At 38.6% G+C, this 24815-nt stretch overlaps 1 protein-coding gene across 10 annotated transcripts in view; it reads right to left on the minus strand.

Annotated features, from left to right (window-relative positions):
• Ih (hyperpolarization activated cyclic nucleotide gated potassium channel Ih) overlaps window positions 1-22453 on the minus strand; it is a 205384-nt gene extending 182931 nt beyond the window's left edge. For 8 of the 10 annotated variants that reach the window (XM_067773693.1, XM_067773689.1, XM_067773691.1 and 5 more), the window contains exon 1: window positions 19843-22453. In XM_067773693.1, coding sequence (XP_067629794.1) covers window positions 19843-19910 — 68 coding nt within the window. In that variant the 5' untranslated portion in view covers window positions 19911-22453. The remainder of the gene's footprint in view (window positions 1-19842) is intronic. The other 2 variants (XM_067773685.1, XM_067773684.1) reach the window with 2 other exon arrangements.
• Window positions 22454-24815: the final 2362 nt, after the last annotated feature.

The raw sequence follows: 24815 nt of genomic DNA on the forward strand, positions 1-24815 counted from the left end.
TAGTATACCAAAAAATGCTGCCATTGGCCAGCGGTTGGTTTTTCGAGCACAACTCATTACGCTGCACATTTGGTCGAAGGTGTCTACACCGCCTTTTGTTGAATTGTGGAATTCGATCATATGTGGCTTCTTTGTCGTGTTGTTCACAGTTCCAATTTCATTGCATGAGGACAGCAAGTAAATTATTTTCTTCGGTTTTGGTTTATATGACAAGAGCGTCAGTTCGTTGTCATATGCGAATATTGAAGTGCCACACTTTCGACCTTTGCTGACTTTCATCTCCGGAGGTATCTCTCTTTTGTTCGATCGCAATGTTCCAACCAATGTTAATTTATATGGTTCTTTTAAAAGAGATTTAGCCAAGGAGACTGAAGTGAACCAATTATCCATGGTGACATTTCTATTTGTGCCGTAGATGCTTTTTGTTAGCTCTTTAACATAGTTTTCCGCAAGAGGTAAATTAGAATCGATTGACCCTTTTCCTAAATATGGCTTAGCGTCTACCATGTACTTTGTTCCACTGTCACACATCATTACTACTTTGAGCCCATATTTTGCAGGCTTGTTCGGTATGTACATTTTAAAACCACATCTACCTCTGAATGAAATTAACTGCTCGTCAATGGTCATATATGGTCCAGGTGTGTAATTTTCCCGACATTTTTGAATAAAAATATCCCATACTTTTCTTATCGGAGCCAATATGTCTGCTGTCAGATGTATGCGTACCGATTTATCGTCAAATCGCAAGCAGGACATTAGAAATCTGAATCGGTTATGAGTCATTGTGGATAAGTATTTAGATCCAGAGCAGGACGGATCAAATAACTCTGTACTTGTGAGGTGGTTATCCTTCATTGCAGCTGTTAAAGCCAACATACCGATCAAAGCTTCAATTTCCTCATTGTTTGTTTCTTTTCTTTGCGCCGCTTCAGTGGAATTAATACACGATCGCGTGCTGATTTTGACGTTCGTCCACTCAACAATTTCTTTAACTATGGCGTCTGTTATAAAAAGTCTGAAAACTTGTATTGGATCCACAATATTTTTGCACAAGCGAGTGAGACCACGTACTTGATGTACAATATTTTGCCCATATCTATAAGACCTAGCTTTTTGCGTCGACCACATATGGCGGTTTTTCCCACGTAATATGGTTTTTGAGAAAGTAATTATATTAGACTTTTCTAGTAACACATTCAACGGGATATCGTCTTCGTCTGAAGAAACCCCTTCAGAAGAATTTTCTTCGTCACTTAGCTCTCCCATGTCTGTCTCAAGCTCGCCAATGGCACAATCATCTTCATCCGAATCAATCAAGTCATCATCCTCAGCGAGAAATTTTTGAATTTCCTCGTCGTTTAAAAAGGCTTTTTAAGTCATGACGAATTAAATTATTTACAAGTTTATAAGACAAATAAAAAAATCCTAAAAGCAAAATATTATTTTATTGCAAAAGTCCCACAAAAGACATTCTTCGTCGTTTCAACGACGTAAATTTTTCAAAACGGTACTTACAAGTATATAGTACAGATGAACGTACGCTCACAACTAAAGCTCAGCAACGACTAAAGCTGTACGAAAAATTGAAGAAAAACAGAGAACGGAAATTATGTTAAACAGTAAAATGCAATCGGGCGTCGTCGAAACGACGAAGAATGTACGTGTAGGGTTAATATCGAGCAAAAAAAACTCAATTTGCGTGCTAGTTTTAATCATCTAGTAGACGAAAATGTTAGCTTTCATCAGAAAAAAAAATTCCTTTTAATGCAGATCTATTTGTAGATCATTTGCAGATTTCTATCGAAGTTTCGAATGACGAATTTAAGAAATGCAACCAAGTCTTCATTACGTTGACTTGAAATCATCCTGCATGACTATTTTTTAAAAGTTTCCACATACAATTTATATTTACTAAGGTCTTAATCACCCGACTGCCAAAGTCGCTGGTATGGTGGTTATATAATTTTCGCAACAATTTTATTTTTGCTCAGTACAGATCCATACTCGTATCAGAACGATACATTTACATACTGGTCGTGCTTAAGCGTAAGTTTTACATTTTTAATGGCCAAAGGGACATATGAATTTAAGAAAAGTATCGCTCAATTTGAAGAAAATTTTTCTAAGCGGGGTCGCCCCTCGGCAGTGTTTGGCAAGCACTCCGGGTGTATTTCTGCCATGAAAAGCTCTCAGTGAAAACTCATCTGCCTTGCAGATGCCGTTCGGAGTCGGCATAAAACATGTAGGTCCCGTCCGGCCGATTTGTAGGGAAAATCAAGAGGAGCACGACGCAAATTGGAAGAGAAGCTCGGCCTTAGATCTCTTCGGAGGTTATCGCGCCTTACATTTATTTTTTATCGCTCAATTTGTCACTTCTAACTTAGTAAAGGTCTCCGTCTTTGTTTTGTTTTTCTGTCTGTTAAAGGGTTTTTTTTCGAAGAGCTCGAAGTGACTTAAAAGGAAATTAAAGAGCTGACTAAGGCTTTTTCAACTGGGCCCCGTTATCACCTAAGTCAATATTTTGCGACGATATTTGTTCAGTGCCGAGTTTTGTGGTTGAGAAGAACACTATGTGAATTTCGTTGCAAAATTCTGCATAGTTTTTTTTTTAATTAGCAATTAAAAATTTTTGGATTCTTTTGGGAAATTAATTGCTTATCCGAAAGTAAGCGTCCGAACGGGACAATTTTTAGATACAGATTCAAAAGACATTCAAGTACAGAGTAAAATTTTTTTTTTTTTCCAAAAATGGCTTTTGTTGTTGGTTGGGATAATCTACGAAAAAATAGCTTGTGATGGATTACCAGCAGAGCTATTTAAATACGGTGGCGAGGAGTTGGTAAGGCGAAATGTGTGTCTTCTAACCGAAGAATTTGGTATCAACTGTTTAGCATGGTGGCAGCAGTTTTATGGTTTTAAGAGCTGTTGCGGAATCTGGAGTAGGTAGAATAACATTTATTGAGGGTATCATGACTCGTTTTAGATACAAGTCTTTATTGGCAAGATAACGATCCATAGCACACGGCACATCTTGGTAAGGATTGGCTCTTTTACCATGCTCCAAGAAAATTAAATACACCACCCCAAAGCCAAGAATTCAATATTACTGGGCATGTGTGGTAAATTTTAGAACGAACAATTTGAAAAAAAAAAAACATATTTCTAGCGCTGCAGTCCTCAGAGAATGCATCTAAGAAGCTTGGAACAGTATAAGTAAGATCTGCAGATTTAACAAGTTTAGTAACCTCAATGCCAAGACGGTGGACCGATTAAATACTAAGAAAGCATATTTTCAATGTTACGTTGTTCATACTAAAACAGGTTATTTGTGTACTTAATGTAGACTATTGTCAAGGTTGTTTTAACGTTTCTTTCCAATAATTGTGCAATTTTATGTAAATGTAAAGGTTTTTCAGTTTATTATGACTAGATAAAGGTTAAAAACAAAACTGTATAAACACATTTTTCAGATAAGTTATTAGTCTTTCAATCCAGCGGAAATACACTTTTATCAATCACTGTATATAACTTCACCAACTTTTCCTGAAAGCTCTGAAAAAAACCTGAAATCGGAATACCTTTTCTAAAACAATCATTCAATTAGATAATCGCATGATTCAATTACCAGAGGTTTGGTCTCTAATAATGGCAGAGCTTTAACACTCCCAAATTTAAAAATCATGATGGCTTTTACGAAAAATCAGCGGAAATTGTAGTAGAAAACTATTTTTAGTTCTATATTAGTATGTAGTTATACTAATTATGTAAATGCCAACACATTGTGGGGAATTTATTCCTTTTTTAACAAATATTTTGGGAAGTGTTAAAAAGTTATATTGCTTTGATCAATCTTTCAGAGAAGAACGCCGAACTTCAGAATTTCACTCAAAAATACACTATCTTTGTAAAATACAAAATTTGTTACAAAAACTCCTACCTGAGCAAAAATGAAATACATTTTGACATGAGATAAGCCGTTTATGAAAAACATTCTGTGATAAGGCGTTCTTCAACCTTATTCTGATATGGAAGGCTTTTGAGACAAATCCTGAATTGGGGAATTTTTGAAAAATATTTTGAGAAAAGTATTCATGTAATCGGTCCGAATAATCCGTTAATTCGGAATACTGGGAACACGTTCATCTGATACTACGTCGCGAGATCCGGGTGTTCCAAAAAAGTATATAAATAACGTTCCTAATATAAAAACGACTACATAAATACTTAAATAGAGACGAATGTAACGAACATATAAAATGAATAAGTTAACACACTCAACGAGTAAAACATTTCGTTATGGCATTTCTAATGCTATTTTTAAATGAGTCGATTTTCTAGTCCAGTTTTTGATGTTCAACCATGAATTTAAATGTCGATTTAGGTTTCGTATGTTAATAGGTTTAGTTTTCATATAAATTTCCTTTGTTCAGCATCACGAATATATCCAAATATATTTAATAAATTTTGCATAGAATCGAAAAAACTAATACTAAGGAACTATGCAGTTCAGCCCATATCGGGCAATTGTATATTGTTAGTCTCCTATTTCTACTACCAACAAATTCCTTCTACATATTTGCGAAGAAAGAATACACTTAATGGATTTGGGATCAAGATGGCTGCAATGGTGAAAAATTTTGTCAGCCGAACAAACCTCTTATGACTGAATCATGAGATAATGGGGGAAAATGCGGAAAAAAGGCTTTGACAATCCTAAGATCTAAACTTTTTCCCGCTTTTGTCCTAATGTACAAAATATGAAAAATTACGTGGAAAAAAATTCAATAACCAAGATTGAATTTTTGCTTTTTCAGATTCATTCTCCTTCATTATTGGTCGCCTTGTCGTGGAGAAGGGGATTAAGTATCATGTTGGAATCTCCTCTGCGGAGGGGTCCCAACACGAGACGAACGAAGAAAGCCCCATATGTCCTACAGCGTCGATGGCGTGTTCAGAAGAACGCATCACTTGTTGCTGCAGGAGATGTGAGGATTGCCGCACCAACAACACCCAAGCCAAGGTGTTGAGGTACCCGTGCCGATGGCTGCGTGGTCAGCGGGTGTATATTGAAAGGCTGATCGCGAACGGTCCCCTCCGATGCCCGGGCAAGGTCGGTTGTATAAGTGCCTTACCCCCGGTATGCTGGCTCTGCCGGGGGCTGACTAACCATTCCATGCAAACTCGTGGGAACTGTATGGCCAATGTAAATAAAAATAATAAAAAGGAGGGGGAGAAATGGAGCGTTCTGGGAACGCTCTCTGAATACGTTATTCTGGCAACGTCAACAAACTCCTGGGGGAGCTCAACCTGGCGGAGCTGGGTGAGGATGGGTCGTCAATCCTCGGAAGGCGAGCAGGCGAGTCTCAACCCAATGCTCAGGGTGACTCAAATTAACCTGCAGCACTCAAAAGTCGCCTAGGATAACCTGCTGGTCCTCCTCAGGGAGGAGGACATTGATGTCTGCCTAGTGCAGGAACCATGGGTCTGGCGGTTACAGGTTATGGGCCTAAAGACCCGAAACAATAACCTCTTTTACACACATGGAGAAGGTAAACCGAGGGCTTGTATCCTCGTTAGGAATACTATCAATGCTTTCTTTTTACCTAATTTCAGTAGTTACGACGTTGCTGTGGTCAAGGTCTAGTCAAGAAGCGGCCGAAGCATGACGGTCGCCTCGGCTTATATGGCCCACGATCGACCCGCTCCTCTAGAGGAGGTCGCGCAAATGATAGCACAAACAACCAAGAAGGAGACGGTCGTGATGGGTTGCGACACCAACGCAAGGCACGCGGTTTGGGGGAGCAGCGAGATAAACGAACGGGGTGAGTCTCTGTTTGAATTTATATTAGCTACCAACCTTTACATATGGTTGGTCCCCTGTTTCTCAAAAGCATATAAAGCGTCTTGAGTCAGTTCAAAAGCAATTTTTGATATTTGCATTGCGCGGCCTTAATTGGGACTCAAGTCTCCACCTTCCTCCATACAGAAGTAGACTTCTTCTTATTAACTTACCCACTCTGGAAAATCGGAGAATATTACTGGGGGTATTGTTCATCCATAAGCTCATTATTGGAGAAATTGATTCCGCGGACCTCCTCAGCCGCTTATTTTTTGCGGTTCCCCCTAGAGTATCCAGACACTACGTTCCTTTCTATTTACCCCTTTGTCGACGAAACTTTGCTAAAAATAATCCTCTTCTTATCTGGTGCGCGCACTACAATGACTTGTATAGCTGCATCAGTCTTGAATGTACTTTTGCCACTATACGTAATGCAATACTTGCCTATCTAATTTAAGAGATACAAGCTAATTTAATTTTCCGGCATTTTATTCCTTCGATAAAAAACAGGAACTATCTCGCTTAAGGATGGAGGAACATTTATCAACATGTATCATTAAGAAGGAACAAGACAGTACTGTGTTGATTGGAATCTGGTGCATTCCAACAACGTAAAAAACATGCTTTTTCATGAGTCACTGATTGGAATCGTATGCATTCCGGCAGTATAATCTTATGGGTCAGGCATCGAGCTGATTGGAATCCGGTGCATTCCAACAACACAGGTCATGTTACTTTTTTATGCCTCGTGATGGCGTATCCCCATTACACTACTCTTAGCACTGCCGGATTCTCATGACATGCTGATTGGAATCTTGTTGCATTCCAACAGGGAGATTGGAATCCACTGCATTCCGAAATCATGCTGAGCGGAATCTGATGCATTCCGCCAGTATAAGATTTCGGCATAAGATCTTATTTCTGCTCATATTTCTTATTATTATTATATTCTGAAATTAAATAGTAATGTTCATTAATATTTCTTTGTTTGTAATATAACATTGTTGAAATCTCGATATATCTTTTAAATTTTATCTTTTGAGTTGTATATTTATATATCTTTTATCTTTTTTATGCAGTCGACCATAGTTTGTCGTCGACTTTAAATAATAAATAAATAAATAAATAAACATGTACCAAAGGCAGCTCTCCCACCTTTAGTTTTCCGAGTACGGCGAACTACCCGGGTGGGAGGAAGTCCTTGATATAACACTAACATCTGTCTCCCGGGAGCTTGCGGTAAGAAACTGGGAAGTGTCGAAAAAACTTTCCCTGTCGGATCACCGGTTGATCCTTTTCAACATAGACTGGGAAAAAGAAATAAGTCAGCCGCACAAAAACCCTAAACGGACGTCCTGGAGCCTATTTGACAAGATAGTCAGCGATAGAATCCATAGAAGTATTACGCCTATACAATCTACAGACAGTCTTGACGAGCGAGTTCGGTCTCTGGAGAAAAGTTTTCAGGTGGCCTTTAAAGTTGCCTGTCCCATTTCGGGGAGCAAAAAGACCTTCCCACCGGTGTGGGACAAAAATCTCAGCGACCTGTGGTCAAAGCTGAGGAGGGTCTTCAACGACTGTCACTTCAGGAACGATTTCTAGGAGTACAGGACGGCTCTGAGGGAGTATAAGGAAGCCATATGGAAGCAAAGTCAAGCTCCTGGCGAGAACACTGCGAGTCGATTGAGTCCACGAAGGACTCAGCCAGGCTGGGAAAGATTCTTGCCAAGAGTCATTCAAACAAGATATTTGTCAAGCGCACCGATGGAACATGGGCAGGATCGGCGGCTGAGACTCTAAACATCTTTGTAGATACCCACTTCCCGGATGGATCGGGGGAGGGAATACGCAATACAAAGACGGCACATCAGGAAGTACCTGTTGGCCTCATAAACAACCTTTTGGCGGAGAAGAAAATTGCCTGGGCAATACATAGCTTCTCTCCATATAAATCACCGGTCGTGGATGGTATTCTACCTATTATGATGCAGAAGACTCAGAAATCTTTGGTTAAGGAACTAACGGAGATCTTCGAGGCATGCATTCGTCTCAACCACATTCCGGTCTCGTGAACTAGGGTGGTTTTCATCCGTAAGGCCGGCAGAAGGGGGCATGGAGTAGCCAAAGACTTTCGGCCAATAAGTCTCACGTCCTTTGTTCTGAAAACGTTCGAAAGGCTACTAGATATACATATACGGGAGCCTCTAGGCGAAGCTCCACTTTCCACGGCAAAGCACGCGTACCTGAGAGGGAAATCCACAGAAACCGCGCTACATGAGGTAGTTCGAACGGTGGAAAAGTCCCTTCATCACAAGCAGTTCACTCTGGCTGCGTTTGTTGATGTGGAAGGCGCGTTTAACAATGTAAGAGCTGAAGCGATTGAGGCTGCCCTCGGTAGGGCAGGGGTTGAAGAACCACTACGGCTTTGGATTTCAACCCTGCTTCGCAACCGCGAAATAACAGCAGAGCTAGGCGGAGCTAGTGTTGGCAAGCAGGTATGCAGAGGCACACCACAGGGTGGGGTGCTTTCACCTCTACTTTGGTTGATCAGCATAAATGAAATCCTAGGAAAACTTAACGCAGGGGGGGTTAAGATCGTGGCGTATGCCGACGACGTGGCGATCTTGGTCTCTGGTCCTTTCCCCTCCGTAATGAGCGAAATCATGGAAAGGGCCTTGGCTAAACTCAGCAGGTGGGCACAGGGATGTGGCCTTAGGTTAAATCCCGACAAGACGGACCTGCTTCTCACACGAGGAAGTACAAGCCACCTGCCTTCAGATTACCGTTCTTAAACGGCCAGCAAATAACCCTGTCATCGAGTACCAAGTATCTGGGACTAAAAATTGACTGCAAGTTGAATTGGAAATTATGCATCCAAGAGCGGGTACGGAAGGCCTGCATCGCCTTCTATGCCTGCAAATCAATGTTTGGTAAGAAATGGGGACTCAAACCAAGCATGGTACTTTGGATGTGCGAGGCGGTGGTGCGACCGGTGCTTACCTATGGTTCCATAGTCTGGTGGGAAGCTCTAAGTAAGAGCTACAATCAAAGTCCAGCGCACTGCGTGTGTTGGTGCCATAGGGGCCGGACGCACTTGCCCCACAGCTGCTTTAGACCCCATTTTGCACCTGCTTCCGATCGACTTGCATATACTTTGTACATCGTCACAAACCGCACTGAGACTCAGGGAGTCTGGGTGTTGGGAGGATACTCAGCATGGTACTTTGGATGTGCGAGGCGGTGGTGCGACCGGTGCTTACCTATGGTTCCATAGTCTGGTGGGAAGCTCTAAGTAAGAGCTACAATCAAAAGTCCAGCGCACTGCGTGTGTTGGTGCCATAGGGGCCGGACGCACTTGCCCCACAGCTGCTTTAGACCCCATTTTGCACCTGCTTCCGATCGACTTGCATATACTTTGTACATCGTCACAAACCGCACTGAGACTCAGGGAGTCTGGGTGTTGGGAGGATACTCAGCAAGGGCATAGTAGTATCCTAAATAAACTTCCGAATGGTACATGTAGTACCGAGACAGATTATTACCCTAGCAAACTGAAGTATGAGTACGGTTGTAATACCGCCATTCCAAGCAGGAACGAGTGGAAGAGAAACCCGGGCATAAGGGTCGACGACATCCAAATCTACACTGACGGCTCCAAGAAGGAATCGGGAGTGGGGGGCCGGAGTCTTCTCTGAGTCCCTAGATTTGTCTGCATCATTCAGACTCCCATCGCACTGCAGCGTGTTTCAATCAGAAATCTTCGCGATTTGGCAAGCCTGCAAATCACTGGAGGGCTTGAATGTAGCTGGTAAAGTTTGCATCCTGTCGGATAACCAAGCAGCGATAAAAGCGCTTTCCTCGCCACACATTAACTCAAAATTAGTGTGGGCTTGTAAGCGACTCATATCCCAGTTATCCACCAATCTAGAACTACGCGTTATCTGGGTCCCGGGTCATAGGGGGATAGAGGGTAACGAGACGGCCGACGAGCTAGCACGCAGGGGCTCATCGGAGATGAACGAGAAAATAACCAGTGTCGAAGTAGGCATATCCGTAGCAGTAGCCAAGGGGAATATCCAAAGCTTCTACTTGAAGAAAGCACAAACAAAGTGGAATAGCATCACCACCTGTGCAATATCAAAATCCATTTGGCCAAACTATGATGGAAAGAGGACGAGAAGTCTTCTGAACAAATCCAGGGCTAACACACGCAAACTGATAGCAGTCTGCACCAGTCATTGGGCAGTAGGTACGCATGCGGAAAAGATGGGCATTCCGTATAACGAATACTGCAGAAGCTGCAAAGATCCAAATGCCAGGGAGACAGTAGAACACTTTATGTGTAAATGCCCGGTTCTAGCTAGAGCCCGGCTAAGGTTCCTTGGAACTCTGCTTCTCGAAGACGAAGGGTTATCTCTGATAGCAATTCCGAATATTCTTAATTTTATCAACAACTCTAGCTGGTTGTAATACATTGACCGTAACATTCCGTAGGTTTTTAGACGAGTTACATGACATCAAAACGGTTTTAAATAGCTATTTGGGCGAACAGGGTCGACGCCATTTCACCTACCTACCTACCAGATTCATCCAATATCCAGACATGACGGTTTAGTATGTATTACGAGTGTATGCAATTGTCATATTGTATTATAAGCTTTGTCTAGCAAGGTGCATATAATGCAAGGATTGTTCATATCTATGCAAGGCACGCGGTTTGTTGAGCTATAGCATGCATCAATAATAAGCGTCAAAATACTGCCATAGAAAATAACAAAATACCACGTTTCTCGAACATAAATTGCACGGTTGCATACAATTTTTGTGTGCATTTTGTTGTTTTTACTTTACAATCTCTGCAATCTACGCATTCCGTGAAAAACGAGCACCGTTTACAAGACAAAGCTGATCCCCTAATTGTGTTTTTGACGACCTGTGACGTACAGACATCCCCTTCGAAAATGTGCAAGTGGTGTTTTTGTTGCAAATTTTTTATATTCTGATTTCACAACATAATTCCAATTTGGAATCGATACACGATAGGTAAATAATAAAAACAGCTGCACAACAATCAAACACGCATTCAAACGAAGATCCAAAATATTCTAACATCAATTGCCTTGCAAAACTTCGCATTTAAAATTTACAATAGGGCGGTTCAGGACTTTGTGCAATTGGTATAGCATCATTCCATTGTAACGTTGTGTGAAATATTTTTACAATGCATTAACAAAATACACGGTCATGCATTTGCTACGCCATTGCAAATACGTAACATAAAAAACCATATTTTTTTTTCCAAACTGATTAGTAAATCAACAACTGTCTATAAATATGCATAGAAAAAATTTTAAATGCAAAAAGTTGTTCACGATCCGTAGCTTATATTTGCTATAGCAACCTTTCCAACACCAAATGCAAAAAACTCTGAACTCCCTTAATACATTAATTAACATGTACAGTGGTGTGCGTTAAAATAAGAGCGCTATACAGTCAGTTATTATCATTGGGTTTTAAATATATTAAGTTTCTCACCGAATAAGACCGAGAAGCAGCCTTGCAGAATCGTGTCGGTCGGATTGGCGAGGGAATCACAAAGAAGGAATTGGCCTTAGGTATCGTTGGAGACTAAAAGGGTGTCTACGACAATGCTACTTTCAATAGTGCAGTTATGCAGTTCAATACTAGCGCAGAGAGCAACTGGGGCTCAGGCAGAAGGGGATCAATGTGTAACGTGCGGAGTAGGTAAGGGCTGCCCTACTGGTGATGTACCTTCTCCCTTACTTGACGGTTTGGTTATCCACTTCGGATATCTATGCTTAAGCTTTTGCAGATGATTTGGCTTGTTTATTACAAGCCCTTTGCAGCAGCTTGTAGGAAACCGGAAACTACTCTGAAATTAAATAAATTATAAAATTAAAAAATTGCTTCAAATAAATGTTTTGATACATTTAAAAAAAATATGGGCAATCCCCGATTATTAAAATCATACTCTGAGTATGATTGACCGCTGGTGAAATGCGAATAGGCTATCAGCTAACCCTGCCAAAACTAGTTTTATTTTCTTCATTAGATTGCATGGGCTCCTGGTTTGGGTAGACAACACTTAAAAGAGTCAATATTCAGATGTGTTTCGAAGTTAAATAAATTATAATAATCCTGGAAAGCGAACTACTATGGAAGACTCTTGTTAAACGGAAATCTTCAAAGCTTTAAGCGCGCTTCGGCAATGCAGAAAAGTTTTCGTTAAAATTTGGAGTGTGTTTCCTGGAGCGCTTTTATGAATTTACACATCTGTGGTCGGAACACTGATCAGCTATGCACCTGTGATTGCGTGGATGATACTATCAATTAATTGCGATCCCTGTGTGCTACACGAGAGATTTCTCTACAATGCCTAGTGAGGCTACAGATGAAGTGGGGTTATTAACCTTTCTTTTAGTTTTTAGACCCTAAATAACTAGAAGGAACGTATGGTGGTACAACTCGGAGTATGTCAAGATGGATTTTTCTTGGGCGGTGTTATAGACACCTGGGCCTTTTCAATGCCACCGGACTCCTTGCAAGCATTGCCCTTACGGAGGAGATGCTGTGATGTTGCGTGCCCTGGGGTACACTTAATCCTAATATAAAGTCTGGTCTCACATATTCCAGAATCTTTACTGGTGGTTGTTTGTTGAAGACAATGGTGACGAATCCCATGCATGGGGTCAGTGGCGTAGTTTGTTGAAGACAATGGTGACGAATCCCATGCATGGGGGCAGTGGCGTACCTAGGGTGGGGCAGGGGGCGGTCGCCCAGGGCGCAATGATTTGGGGCGGCAAAACGACTTTCGCTGTTCCGTAAGATGAAGAAATGATACTCGAAAAAAAATGTTTACACCAAATTTTTTTATTACTGAGAAATCAAGTTTTAAATTCATAGATATATTACATCAATATTGGATTTCAATTTTTAATGGAAAATTAATCTTTTATCTGATGTACGTTATCTTGAAACATTACAATCTTAAAATTTTTTCTCTTACACAATTAAAAAACTCAAAAGTTAACTTCTCTAGCTTTAATCTCTGCAAAGCTACATATTATATCCTCGTAATTCAACATTGCAACAGTTTCATTTTCGATCGAAAGAATTGCAAGATTTGTTAATCTGTCTTGCCTCATGGTTGATCTCAAGTAAGATTTAATCAATTTGAGTTTGCTGAATGATCCTTCACAGGAAGCAACTGAAACAGATATTGTTGGTAATATTTGCAAAGCTGTCGCTAATGTCTTGTAAGCTTCTCGTCCCATTGGCGAAATATATAACAGAAGTTGTTCAGGAGAGAATCCAATTTCCTCTTGGTATTTCTTCGCTATTTTCAGTAAAAGTAGGACGTGTTGAATATCGTTGAACAACTCTTCATTGTATAAGTCATCTGGATAAAACACTGCAAGTTTCTGGCATTTTTCTTTTATTTTGAGAAGCTTATCTTTGTATGAGTCTCTGGGAAGATAATAAAAAAATAATTTTTCAAAGTCACAAAGAAAGCCAAAACGTTCTTCGAGCTTCTTCAAATTTGTGAAACGTGTAGATATTTCCATCGAAAATTTATCCAAAATTTCAATCAAAGATCGTCGTATTTCTTCTTCTGAATTCAATCCAGCATCTTTAAATGTCTCTCCTGGCATATTTCGCTTTTTTCGAATTCTCTTGATGGTACTCACACCCCACTTAAATTTTTCTTTAGCCTTGCAAATAGCACGGTCGCACAAGTCAATTCTCCAATCATTCAGCTTGTCTGTCAATATGTGCAGTTGTCCCAGTACATGAGTGAAACTGATTCCTTTTTCTTGTAACCGTTTCTGAACCCTATCAAATAATATGAGAATATCTGCCCAAAAAAACAAAAGAGCGACGAAATCGAATGTTTCCATAACATTGATAACTAACGCAGCATCTTCTCTGGTATCAATATTTTCAGTAACCGTGTCCCCCAAGTGTTCCAGCGCTAAGATGACTTCGTCCAATTGTGTTGATACTGGCATTACAGCTTCAGCTTCCGAACTCCACCTGGTTTCACAATGCCTTTTGACCGTTATATTCACGTATTTTTTAAGAACGTCCCATCTGTTTGTGGACGAGGAGAAATAAGTAAAAAGACGCTGTATTGTTCCAAAAAATTATACTGCGCGACCATTGACGTAGGCTGCGTGTACTCCAACCAAATTGAGTGAATGGTTATCACAAGGAACGAAAACAGCTTGTTGATTCAGGTCGACGATTCTCTGCTGGACTCCTGTATAAATACCGGGCATTGTTGGTGCATTGTCATACGACTGACCCCTGCAATCTTTCAGGATCAATCCATCTTCGCCTAGTTTGTTCGTAATAGCTTCAGTTACTCGTTCTGCTGTGCTGTTTTGACTTTCAAAGGTATAAGATCAATGAAGCCTTCTCTGATTTTGACTGAATTTGGTTTAACTTCGACAAATCTGATAATTTGAGACATCTGTTCTACATGTGCGGAATCCGGAGTTGAATCGAACATCAAGCTGTAATATTTCGCATTTTTACACTGGGAAATGAGAAACTCACGCACTTTTTTCCCCATCAGAACGATAAGTTCGTTTTGAATCTTAGGAGAAAAATATGATATGCATCCTGGTTGTGAAGAAATGCGTTAAAGTGAGATCGAAATTCGGCCAAATATTTCAGCAGAGCCAGGAAATTTCCAGGATTCTAATCATCAATTGACTCGCGGTATCCTCTCAGAGCCAAATTTTGCTGAGCCAAAATTTTAATCGTTGCAATTATTCTTTCGAGTATATTTCTCCAATATTTTACCTTTTTAGCAATATGGCGTTGTAAATCATCATCGATACCTCCACCTTGATTCAGAGTTCGTTCTAAACCTTTCCATTCTAAGAAAGCTGAACGGTGAGCAGGGCCATTTTCATGATCTTGGACACGTGGATTAAGTTTACGCCACGATGGAAACCCCGAAGCATTGGTAAAGTTACTCTGACTGCTCTGACAATTCTTCTGTGGGAACAAGATGCAACAAAAACAAAATAAAGTATTTTTGATCGGTTAAAAACACATCCAGGTGCGAGTGATCTGTTCACCATTTTTCAAAGTTTTCTCGAACCAAATTTTGGATAGAGATCGTCCGGTACCATCCTATGAAAATTTTGCATCATAATTTTGAAGTTTGCTTGTGCCTTGTCTAACCAACAAATTGCGAAAAGATGGAACGATTTTATCCGGCCAAGCTCCTACATATTGTGTAAAAGTAGCAGTTGAACCACTTGCGTTTGGACTCTTGTCGTCTTCTTCAGGATCACATCGGTTGACATCATTTGCAGGATCACGCCAAGGAATATTATCTTCAGGGAGATTTGAGGAAATATCATGTCCATCGCTGGTTCCACATACATTTGAAAAATGTTTCTCCGATTTTTCTTCAATATTCTTATTGACTTCATCTGCATCCTTATCGCATTCGATGTCAGTTTCCTCAGCTGAAGTCGAGTCCTCACTCGAAGAAGTAGGACTTTGTGCAATGGTTCCTTTTTTAATGAAAGTTTCCATCAAGTTTTTTGACCTCGCAGAATTCTGTAGTTTCTGCTTTTACATTTTTCGAAACTGCGCACCACTCGGTTTATTCCTCTTCATTTTATTCTGTTTTTATTAGATTTATCTGAAACCAAAACATATCGAAATTATTCATCATATTGTAACGAATTTAGTGCAATTCCTCTTATTTGCAACCTTCTACTAACGTTCGAATCACTAAACTGTTGAATAAATAACTCCACTATTCAATAATTCAAAATGGCCATTATTAATAACACTTCTACTGCTCGACAGATAGCGTGCTTAAACCAAACTGAAATGTCGTACCTCAACTGTTGCTGCTTTTATACTGCTTGATTTCCTCGTTGACATTTTTCTAAGCGCTTCTATTTCTAGAATTTACTAGTTAGTTAGCAGCTATACATTTCTCAGCTATAACTACAGATGCACGATTTTATAGCTTCTCTCACAGCCCATGCGCGTGTATATGTGAATGATTCTTGCACAAATGATTGCATACTTTTGGAAGTATCTCAGATATATGCATGTTTTTGTGCGTTACTCTCCGCTGCTTTTGTGGACATATGTATAGCCATAATGATTGATTTATTGATGTGCATACAAGCCACTACTTAGTGTTGGCTTAAAGATGATAGTATCCCTTAGTGTTGCTAATATTCGTCCCAATATTATGTTATTAATGATAAGAAAAACTATGTGAAAAAATTGCAAAATTCCAAAGAGAGAAATATATTTTATCAACAACAAGCTTGTAACGAGCTTGAAATACCACCAAAAAATGCAGGTTATCTTAGTTCATAATATAAAACAACAAAGTAATTAGTTCCAACATCGGCCGCCTCATCACCCATAATGTAAATCGAACGGAAGTCATTACCCATCGCTGTCGCGTTATGAATAACATAACTTCATTTTTCAGGTGACTCTTCAGATTCGTCACAGACTTTGTTGTGGAGGAAATATAAAACATTACTGGTAATACAAGAAGTCACGAAGAAATTTGACATTTGATACGAAGCACGCCCTTGTTTTAAAATTCAAATTACTGGCAAAGCGCAAGTCACATGTTAACAATACCTCACTGTATCACAATATTATGTAACATTGTGGCCACGAGAGAATATCAAACCGTTCAAAACTATTGAAAGTATTGTTTATTGATAATGAAATAAAGCATGAAAATTGTAAAAAATTTTCTGGAAATGTCTTACGGAACTTAGTCTACGGAGTTTTTAAAATGAGAAACGTGTAAAACAATATATGGGTAGGGGGCGGGAAATCATCAATTGCCCCGGGCGCTCAATATTCTAGGTACGCCACTGCATGGGGTACACGCTTTAATTGCCCAGCTTAAGCGTTGACAAAATTGGTTTGATAATGTAGATTCCTGCTAAATAATATTTCGCCAAACAAACCGATCTTATTTTACTCTGGGTACTAGGCCCCAATGGAAATTATACTGCTGACCACTTGGACAGGATGGGCTCTTAGTAGCCATCCAGTTCTTTTTCTCTCTAATCCGGCCATCGAACTTACGGTCAGAATTCTTACGAATTTTTCGCAAAACCGAGACTGTGATGAATCTAGCGTCTGTAGGTGTGCACTATCCCAAAAATATCAGAAAGTCTGGCTAAGTATCTGCTCTCATTGAGCAGACTTCACTGCAGACAATTTTAAGGATTGCTGGTGGCATTAACACATGTGATCAGGATACATAAAAATCCAACCTTCCCCCTTTTCTCCGAGCAGGATAAGACGGCTGAGAATTTTCTGTTCTCCTGCGCTGGGCGGGCTACACTTCAGTGAAAACAAAATGCATCGAATAAGATAAGTGAACCTGCTGGATATGTATATTATATATAAGTTGCTATCTAGCGTATTGTCAGAAACCCAAAATCAAAATACTTATTTGACCTTATCAGACTTGATGCATTTTGCATCGACCTGATTTTTACTTGTAGACTAACCAGCAGCTTTTGATAGGACGAAGATAATTGCTTAACTTAGATAAAGAGATGACGAAAGTAGGACTTGCGTTGAACGAGGGCCGTAGTACTTGCTGTCATAAAAGAAATAGTTTTGACATAAGTTCAAAACTGTGAAGGACTTTGTTTATCCGGCAACCAGCATTAACATCGAAAAAAGAAAATAATTTTTGCTGCCAAGTGCTACTTTGGACTGAAAAGTTAAATCCTCTTGGCAAACAAAAATAACGCTCCATAAGTCGTTCGTAAAGGCTATCCTGGTGTATTTGCGCGTAACTGGGAGTAAACAGTTCTTGAGAAGATGTATGCTCCTATTCCTGACGCCAACAGTGTATATCGAAAGAAGTTTGATGCAAATATGAACATACAGAGTTTTATGAATGAAAGCCCATTGATTGCCGGTGCTCCAGCTCAGAATGTATTAATATCGAAAAGGAAGGAGACCTCAGCTGAGTTGAGGGAAACATGGAAGATTTGTCAAATTCAACTACGCTTGGCTTTATTCCTTAGAAGTTTGTACATAGTGGCTGCGCCTGCAAGGCCGTGGGGCACAGTTGGTTGTGATGGACCGTTGTGATATAAGCTAATGCTCTTCCTACTTTATGTATACATGTCAAAAGTTGAACTAATTTGTCAGTCTAATGTAGTGCAGGATAGCTTCGATTTTAGCTGTGCCAAGCTCCGATAAACAGCCGATGAAGTGCTTTCTCAGACATTCCATGCGTGTTCTGGATCTGAGGAGAAAATCTTCAACACTTTCTATCTTCCCCTAATTTAATATAGTTGCGAAAAAAGTCATACGTTGGAACTCCTCTTGAAAGGGTTGCGCTATACCCCTAGAATCATATTTTAGTGGCCTCTTACGACAGGCATACCTAAAAATAAAAATAAATGTGAGGCGCGATAACCTCCGAAGAGATCTAAGGCCGATCTTCTCTTCCAATTTGCGTCGTGCTCCTATTGATTTTCCCTACAAATCGGCCGGACGGGACCTACATGTTTTATGCCGACTCCGAACGGCATCCGCAAGGCAGATGAGTTTTCCTTGAGAGCTTTTCGTGGCAGAAATACACCCGGAGCGCTTGCCAAACACTGCCGAGGGGCGACCCCGCTTAGAAAAATTTTCTTCTAATTGAAAAACCTTATTTCTAAAATTTTGATGTTGCTTTGCCCGGGGTGTGAACCCAGGTATATCCGCATCATTTTCTTTTGTGCAAAGCCAGTATCTGCAAGAAAGGGTACCTCCCTTCCACTTTCGCCATCCTGGAAGAGGTTGGGCATGCCGCTCTCCACCTGCAAGCTCAAGATAAAGGAGCCTCTACTGATGGAAGCCGGAGCCAGGTGGAAGCATCATGATAGATGCCACACGGCAAAACTCACATGGCCGGAATGGACTGAGAAGAGATCGCGAGAGCCTCTCAACCTCCGTAAGAGGGATCTTTCCTTAGTTGTAGGTTTTTTCACTGGTCACGTTTGTATTGGACCGCATGCGGAAAGGATTGGTGATCCATTTAATAATTATTGTAGAAGCTGCGGCGACGAAGAAGAGTCTGAAACTATTAGGCATCTACTTTGCGAATGTCCAGCGCTCGGTAGAAAAAGGCAACGTTTCATAGGCAAGATATTGCTTGTAGATCTGACTGATATAGCTGAGGTCAATATACGACGCTCAGTTAGCTTCACAAACTCATCGAAGTGGTTTGATTAGGAGAGTAGGAACAAACCCGTGTGGTTTCACAATGAGCCTATAAAGGCCTAAGTGTGCCACTCCGATGTGAACGGCAGCCACTTGAATCTAACCTAACCTAACCTAAAGCCAGTATCTCTTTGGGTGTGAATCTAATCTTTTTTTGTACTTGGCATTAAATATTTTTGGCTATATATGTATTATTTCAAATAAGACATCTATGAAATGCTAAGTAAAAAAAAGGTTAGTTTTAGAGCTTTATTAAAAGGAACATATCAAGTAATACTGACTCTATTTTAATGCACATCGCTGTATATATTTTGCTGTAATGCTTATGAGAACTCCTGCAACATAACACTGTAAATGATAATAAAATTATCCAAATCATTTTGTATATGTATGTAATGAATTTGCTTTGATTTGAAAAAAGGGGCCATCATGCTACGTCATATATTGTTGATAAAATTGATGAATTTAAAACATTAAAGATTTGTTAAATGACCCTTCAAAACTTGTATTAAAATCTATCAAACAAGCGACTGCGCAAATATGTATTTATATTAAGTACAAACACACACATATGTGGTTTATCATACAATACTTAAAGAGAAAATATGTTTTTGTTGCATAAGCAATAATTTTATTACGCAACATGAAGCCCCATTTTTTAAATAAATGCAAAACGAAAAAAAAGATGTTGTGTGTAATTATTATGTGCAAGTACTGATTGTAAATAGATGTCATACCATTGATTAGCTGACGCGCCAAATGCTCCAGGTCCACTAACTCTGCGTTGAGTATGTTTTACATGCATTTTATCCTTGCAACAATAACAAAATCAGTGTCTCTGCACTGCCTAAATAACGCTGAACACACGGCCAGCACTTTGAGCCACCATACCTCTCACTTTAATTCGTTGTTGTTTGGTTGTTGCTGCTCTATTTTTATTTTTATCTCTATTTTTTATTTTTTATTTGACTAATTGTGTCGGCGCAAGTTTTTATTGTTCCTCACTATATTGATATATAGATTTGTATGTGAAAACATCCTTCGGTACACAGGCACTTGTACTCTCGTCATATATGTATATGTAATACAAGAATGTGTCTAATGGAGACATCTATATATGTACATATGTATGTATGTATATAAATATTTGCAAATATGTTGGTATGTTGAGGTTAAGAATTCAGTTCACTTAGTTTACTTCAGTTGAGAAGTGATGGTGGTGGTGGTGGTGGGTGGGTGGGTGTTTGGACGTTGGGTGGCTGGCTGGGTGGCTGGATAGTGGTTGCAACTAATTTCATTCAACTTTGCACATCTGCTTTTAAAATCCTTTTGTTTTTTCACATTCCTTCATGCCATCGGTTTATGATAATTTGAATTTTTATTTTTTTTTTTTTTGTTTTATATTTTTATAAGAAATTAGCGTTGTTGTTTCTATTGTGGATTTGGTGGGTACAGTACAAGAAACAATATATACATATATATTCATATGTATATATGTACTTTAAACTAAACGTCCTTGTGTAGATTTCTTATATTTTTAATCTATGTATGTATGTATACATACGCTTATATGTATATATATATTTTTTATGTATTATGGTAGATGTGTATCTAAGTACAATAGCACTTTAACTTCTTAACTTCTAACGGTATTGCTGTGTATATATGTATTAAAAATTGATAAATATGTAGGCAGGGAGAGTGTATCGATGTCGCTAATAACTACAGTAACAATTATCTATGTAGTTGGATATACAGCATACATATGTAAAATTGGAGCAGATTATATTAATTTTTTTACATACACACATTTACATAGCTATAATATATGCGTGTATGTAGGTATGTAAGTATTTTGGTTTTCGCGCACATTTTGTTCACATTTCTTCCATAGAATAGGGTAATTACATTTAAGCTCTATTTAAAAGCAAATTCTTTTTTGGCTATTTGTATGTGTATATTTCGTTTCTCGTTTCTTATGTATGCTGTTGAAATTCTGTGGGTAAAAGTAAAACATTGATGAACGTAATTTTATAAGGTTTGTTAAATGTTTGCATGTTCGAAAGCATAAAACTTATGTAAAAATATTACGTTGGTTGCACAAATTTCACATACATATCTCGACAAATTTGTTATCCTAAGCATAGACGGAGCTCCTTAATTTGTTGAAATTTAAGTGTTTTTTAATGTACATATATCCAAATTGTAGGCTTATTTATAATTTGTTCTTCTTTTTTTAATTTCCGTTGCGGCATTACTTAATTAAATCAGTTACTTTATCTGGGCAACTTTTTCATTTAAACTTTTAAATTTAGGTATATTTGTTGCACTTTATTTAAATTGTATGCTGATAATAGCTTTCGCTATGTAACTGATTTTTTATTAGATTATGTAATTGTTTTCGTTTTCACTGATATGAATGATGCACATTCACTTTCTTCGTCATCGCGCACAGCACAGGCATACATTTATCTCATACATACATACACATTTAAATGCATATGTACATACGTATGTATTTTTTATGAATTATATACGCATACAAATTGTATTTGCTTTATTTTTCCTCTAAATCCATTTATATAAATATATTCACAAACACACTCACATACACTCACACGTGCACGCATATGTGCAGCGTGTATCGAGCGCACCGAAAAACACTTAGCACTCAAAAATTTTGCGTATATTGTATATACTTATGTATGTATGTATGTATGTAAAATTCCGATAACCAAAGCACTTTATTGTGTGCTCCTTTCTCGTATGTGGGTAACAAAATCACTTTCGATTGTGTCAGGTGCACCACCCCCATGCAGGCTTTTATTGCTTCATCACATCACATAACTCTTTGGGTTTATAAATTTCGCCGATTTATTGCACATACATACATATACACCTACATATGATAAGTTATACATATTTATATATACATCAATATATATATATATTATATATATTATTTTTAGTACAATTCTTCACGGAGTTTTTAGCCACATATTGTAGCAATTATAATGACCAAAAATAACTGTTAAGTAATGCATTATTAATTTGTAAAATCAATTCTTTTCTTTTGACCTCTATTTTTTTTTTTTTTCTTCCACTAAGATACATTTTTCGCAATACTTATATCAGCATTTATATTACTTATAAGCACATATTTTCACAGACATTTCAATTAATAACTTATTACACAATTAAACATTTTCAAAAAATTGTTAAAAGATTTTTTTGCAATTTATATATATAATATATTTTTACATAACATATCAGTAGATTAGGAAAATTATTTAATCAAAAGTTTGATTTGATTATCCTTTTACTTTCACATCGACCTGAACTACTCAATTCGGACTCCCCACTGTAAGTAAAGCTGCTATATTCATGGGCTCATTGCTTTGACTTGTTATTCAACTTAGCCATATGAAAATCAATAAAGAATGAGCATGTCCTGTCGCTCGAAAGTTCAGTTAACGAGTGCAAATGACAGCGCTCTCAGGAGCTTTTTAACAGCCGTGCAACCGTGTTTTGTTTCATTCATAAAATCGAACGCACCCAAAACTGGCACGAATGTGACTTCGTATTTAGAATTTTATTTACGTTATAGATATGAATATGCGCATGTGTTTGTATATAAATGTATATGTATGGCGTCATAGTTTAACCCAAAGTATTATTTCGTAGTTCTAACAAGTTAAATGAAACCGCCTTACCAACAAGCATAACTTTAACACATGATTACATACAAAGTATGTACTGTGCAAAAAGAATAAAACAAAAACTAAGGCATGACGTGGCTGAATGAACCATCGTAGGAGTGCGGGTTCAAATCCCACTCCCGGGAGAAAGAGGCTGTGAAGAGATTTACAAGGTATAATCGAAACAGCTGTCGCCTTGTCCGTCCTGATGTCACTTTGTTTAAATTTTTCCCAAATTATTAAATGAAATGTAACGCCACCATAAGAGAGGAAAGCGAAATTTGTTTAAAACTTGGTGCTACATTGACCAAAAGAGTTTTTACTGTATTTATATCCGTTATTATAGTTGCATTGTGCATGCTATTTTTAACATTTGAACAAATTAGTTCTTTAAGGCTGCCGTTCGCCATGGCGTATGAGTTAGACTTTGCAATGCGAATATGAAGACATTTAATAGAAAATGGTTTTGAACTGTTGCTGTTGTTTTTGTAGCGATAAGGACACTCCCCGAAGGCCTTGGGGAGTGTTCTCTCGATGGTCCTTTGCCGGATGCAGAACCGGTACCGAACAGCCTTCAAAGTATAGCAAATTCACCTTTGGACTACTCGCCAAAACCGCTGGGGGATTTAGTTGCAACTCCTGTATGCGTCCTCTCAAAGCTTCTATCTCATGATACCCTTGACTCCTGTGCCTCCACCGTCGAAAATATAGGAGCCTCGTGTGCTTTCAATTGCTCTGTCAATTGAGATGATATATGCCTTACCTTTTTTAAAGTTGCCTCCATCTTGGATGCTATGCGTTTCTCCTGCAATTCTGGTTGAGTATCAAAATATATTCTGAATTGCTGAATTACTTGGGCATGATCTTGTTCTCCTCTGAAATTTATTCAACAATTTCTTTTCTGACACCAATTGTTACGAATCTCGAGTATTTCTTGCGTTATGTTTATGGTTCAAATCACTGAACTGTCTAATAAATAAACTCAAATGTTCTGCAAGCAAAATCTTCTTCATTTACAGCTCTACTATGGTAGTAGAACTTACTTATAACGTATTAAATCAAGCTGTCTGATTATTTCCCTGCTCTGCTTATATAGCACTCAGTGTTTCATCACAACTCTTTTACCGAGGTCTAGAATCTTCTCGAACAGCCTTCCTGAATAGTCATCTGTAAATCATTTCAACAAAAGTAATACCTTTCCGCATACTTGTATGTATGTTGAGTATTTCAAGATATTTTATGCGAATTTTTTTGCTAAAGCTTTGTTTTAATAAGTAGCGAGTTTTCACAATACAAAAATTAGTTGTAACAAGTCACCCTTACTTTTACGGGTGTAACCGAACCTTATATACCCAGCGTGGGTTTCAATTATACAGTTCATTTCAGATAAATAAATTTTTCGAACTTTGCTACAAGGGATTTAGTTTTTTTTGTTTTTTGAGGCTCTAGAAATGTTGTGTAATGCTTAATAGGAAGAGGGGCGTGGCGCCGTAAATTAAAAAAAAATTCTCCCAATTTCCTCTTGTAATATAACTTGGTAAGTGAAATATCATTGATACAATACTATTTTTCGATAAGATATTGTTACGAATATTAGCAAAACTAAGGGGTGCTGCCATCTCTAAGCCGATGCTAAACAGTGATATCATGCACATCCATAGATCAATCATTAGCTATTATCCGGTGGCAAAATCCTGAGCCAGATAAATAATTTTGCATGTAAATGCAACTACAACGATTTGAGCCAGATAAATCCAGATAGAAGTCTGGTTCAATTTGTGAGCCAGATAATTTGTTAATTACTTCTTTTTAGGTTGGCAACTCGGCCCTTAAAATACCTACTTTTTCAAAAATAGATGTCGCTGCTTAGCCTTTCGCCGTATGAGTTAAATGAAAAACAGCAGCGACATCTGCCTATAACATTTCACGTGTGCGAAATTTTCACGACATCTGCTTCTCAAGTCTCTCAATGATCCAGAGAATTCCCGTGAGAATTGAGCGGGAGCCGGAGC

The sequence above is a fragment of the Eurosta solidaginis genome, chromosome 3, assembly GCF_040869045.1.
Source record: "Eurosta solidaginis isolate ZX-2024a chromosome 3, ASM4086904v1, whole genome shotgun sequence".
NCBI lineage: Eukaryota > Metazoa > Arthropoda > Insecta > Diptera > Tephritidae > Eurosta > Eurosta solidaginis.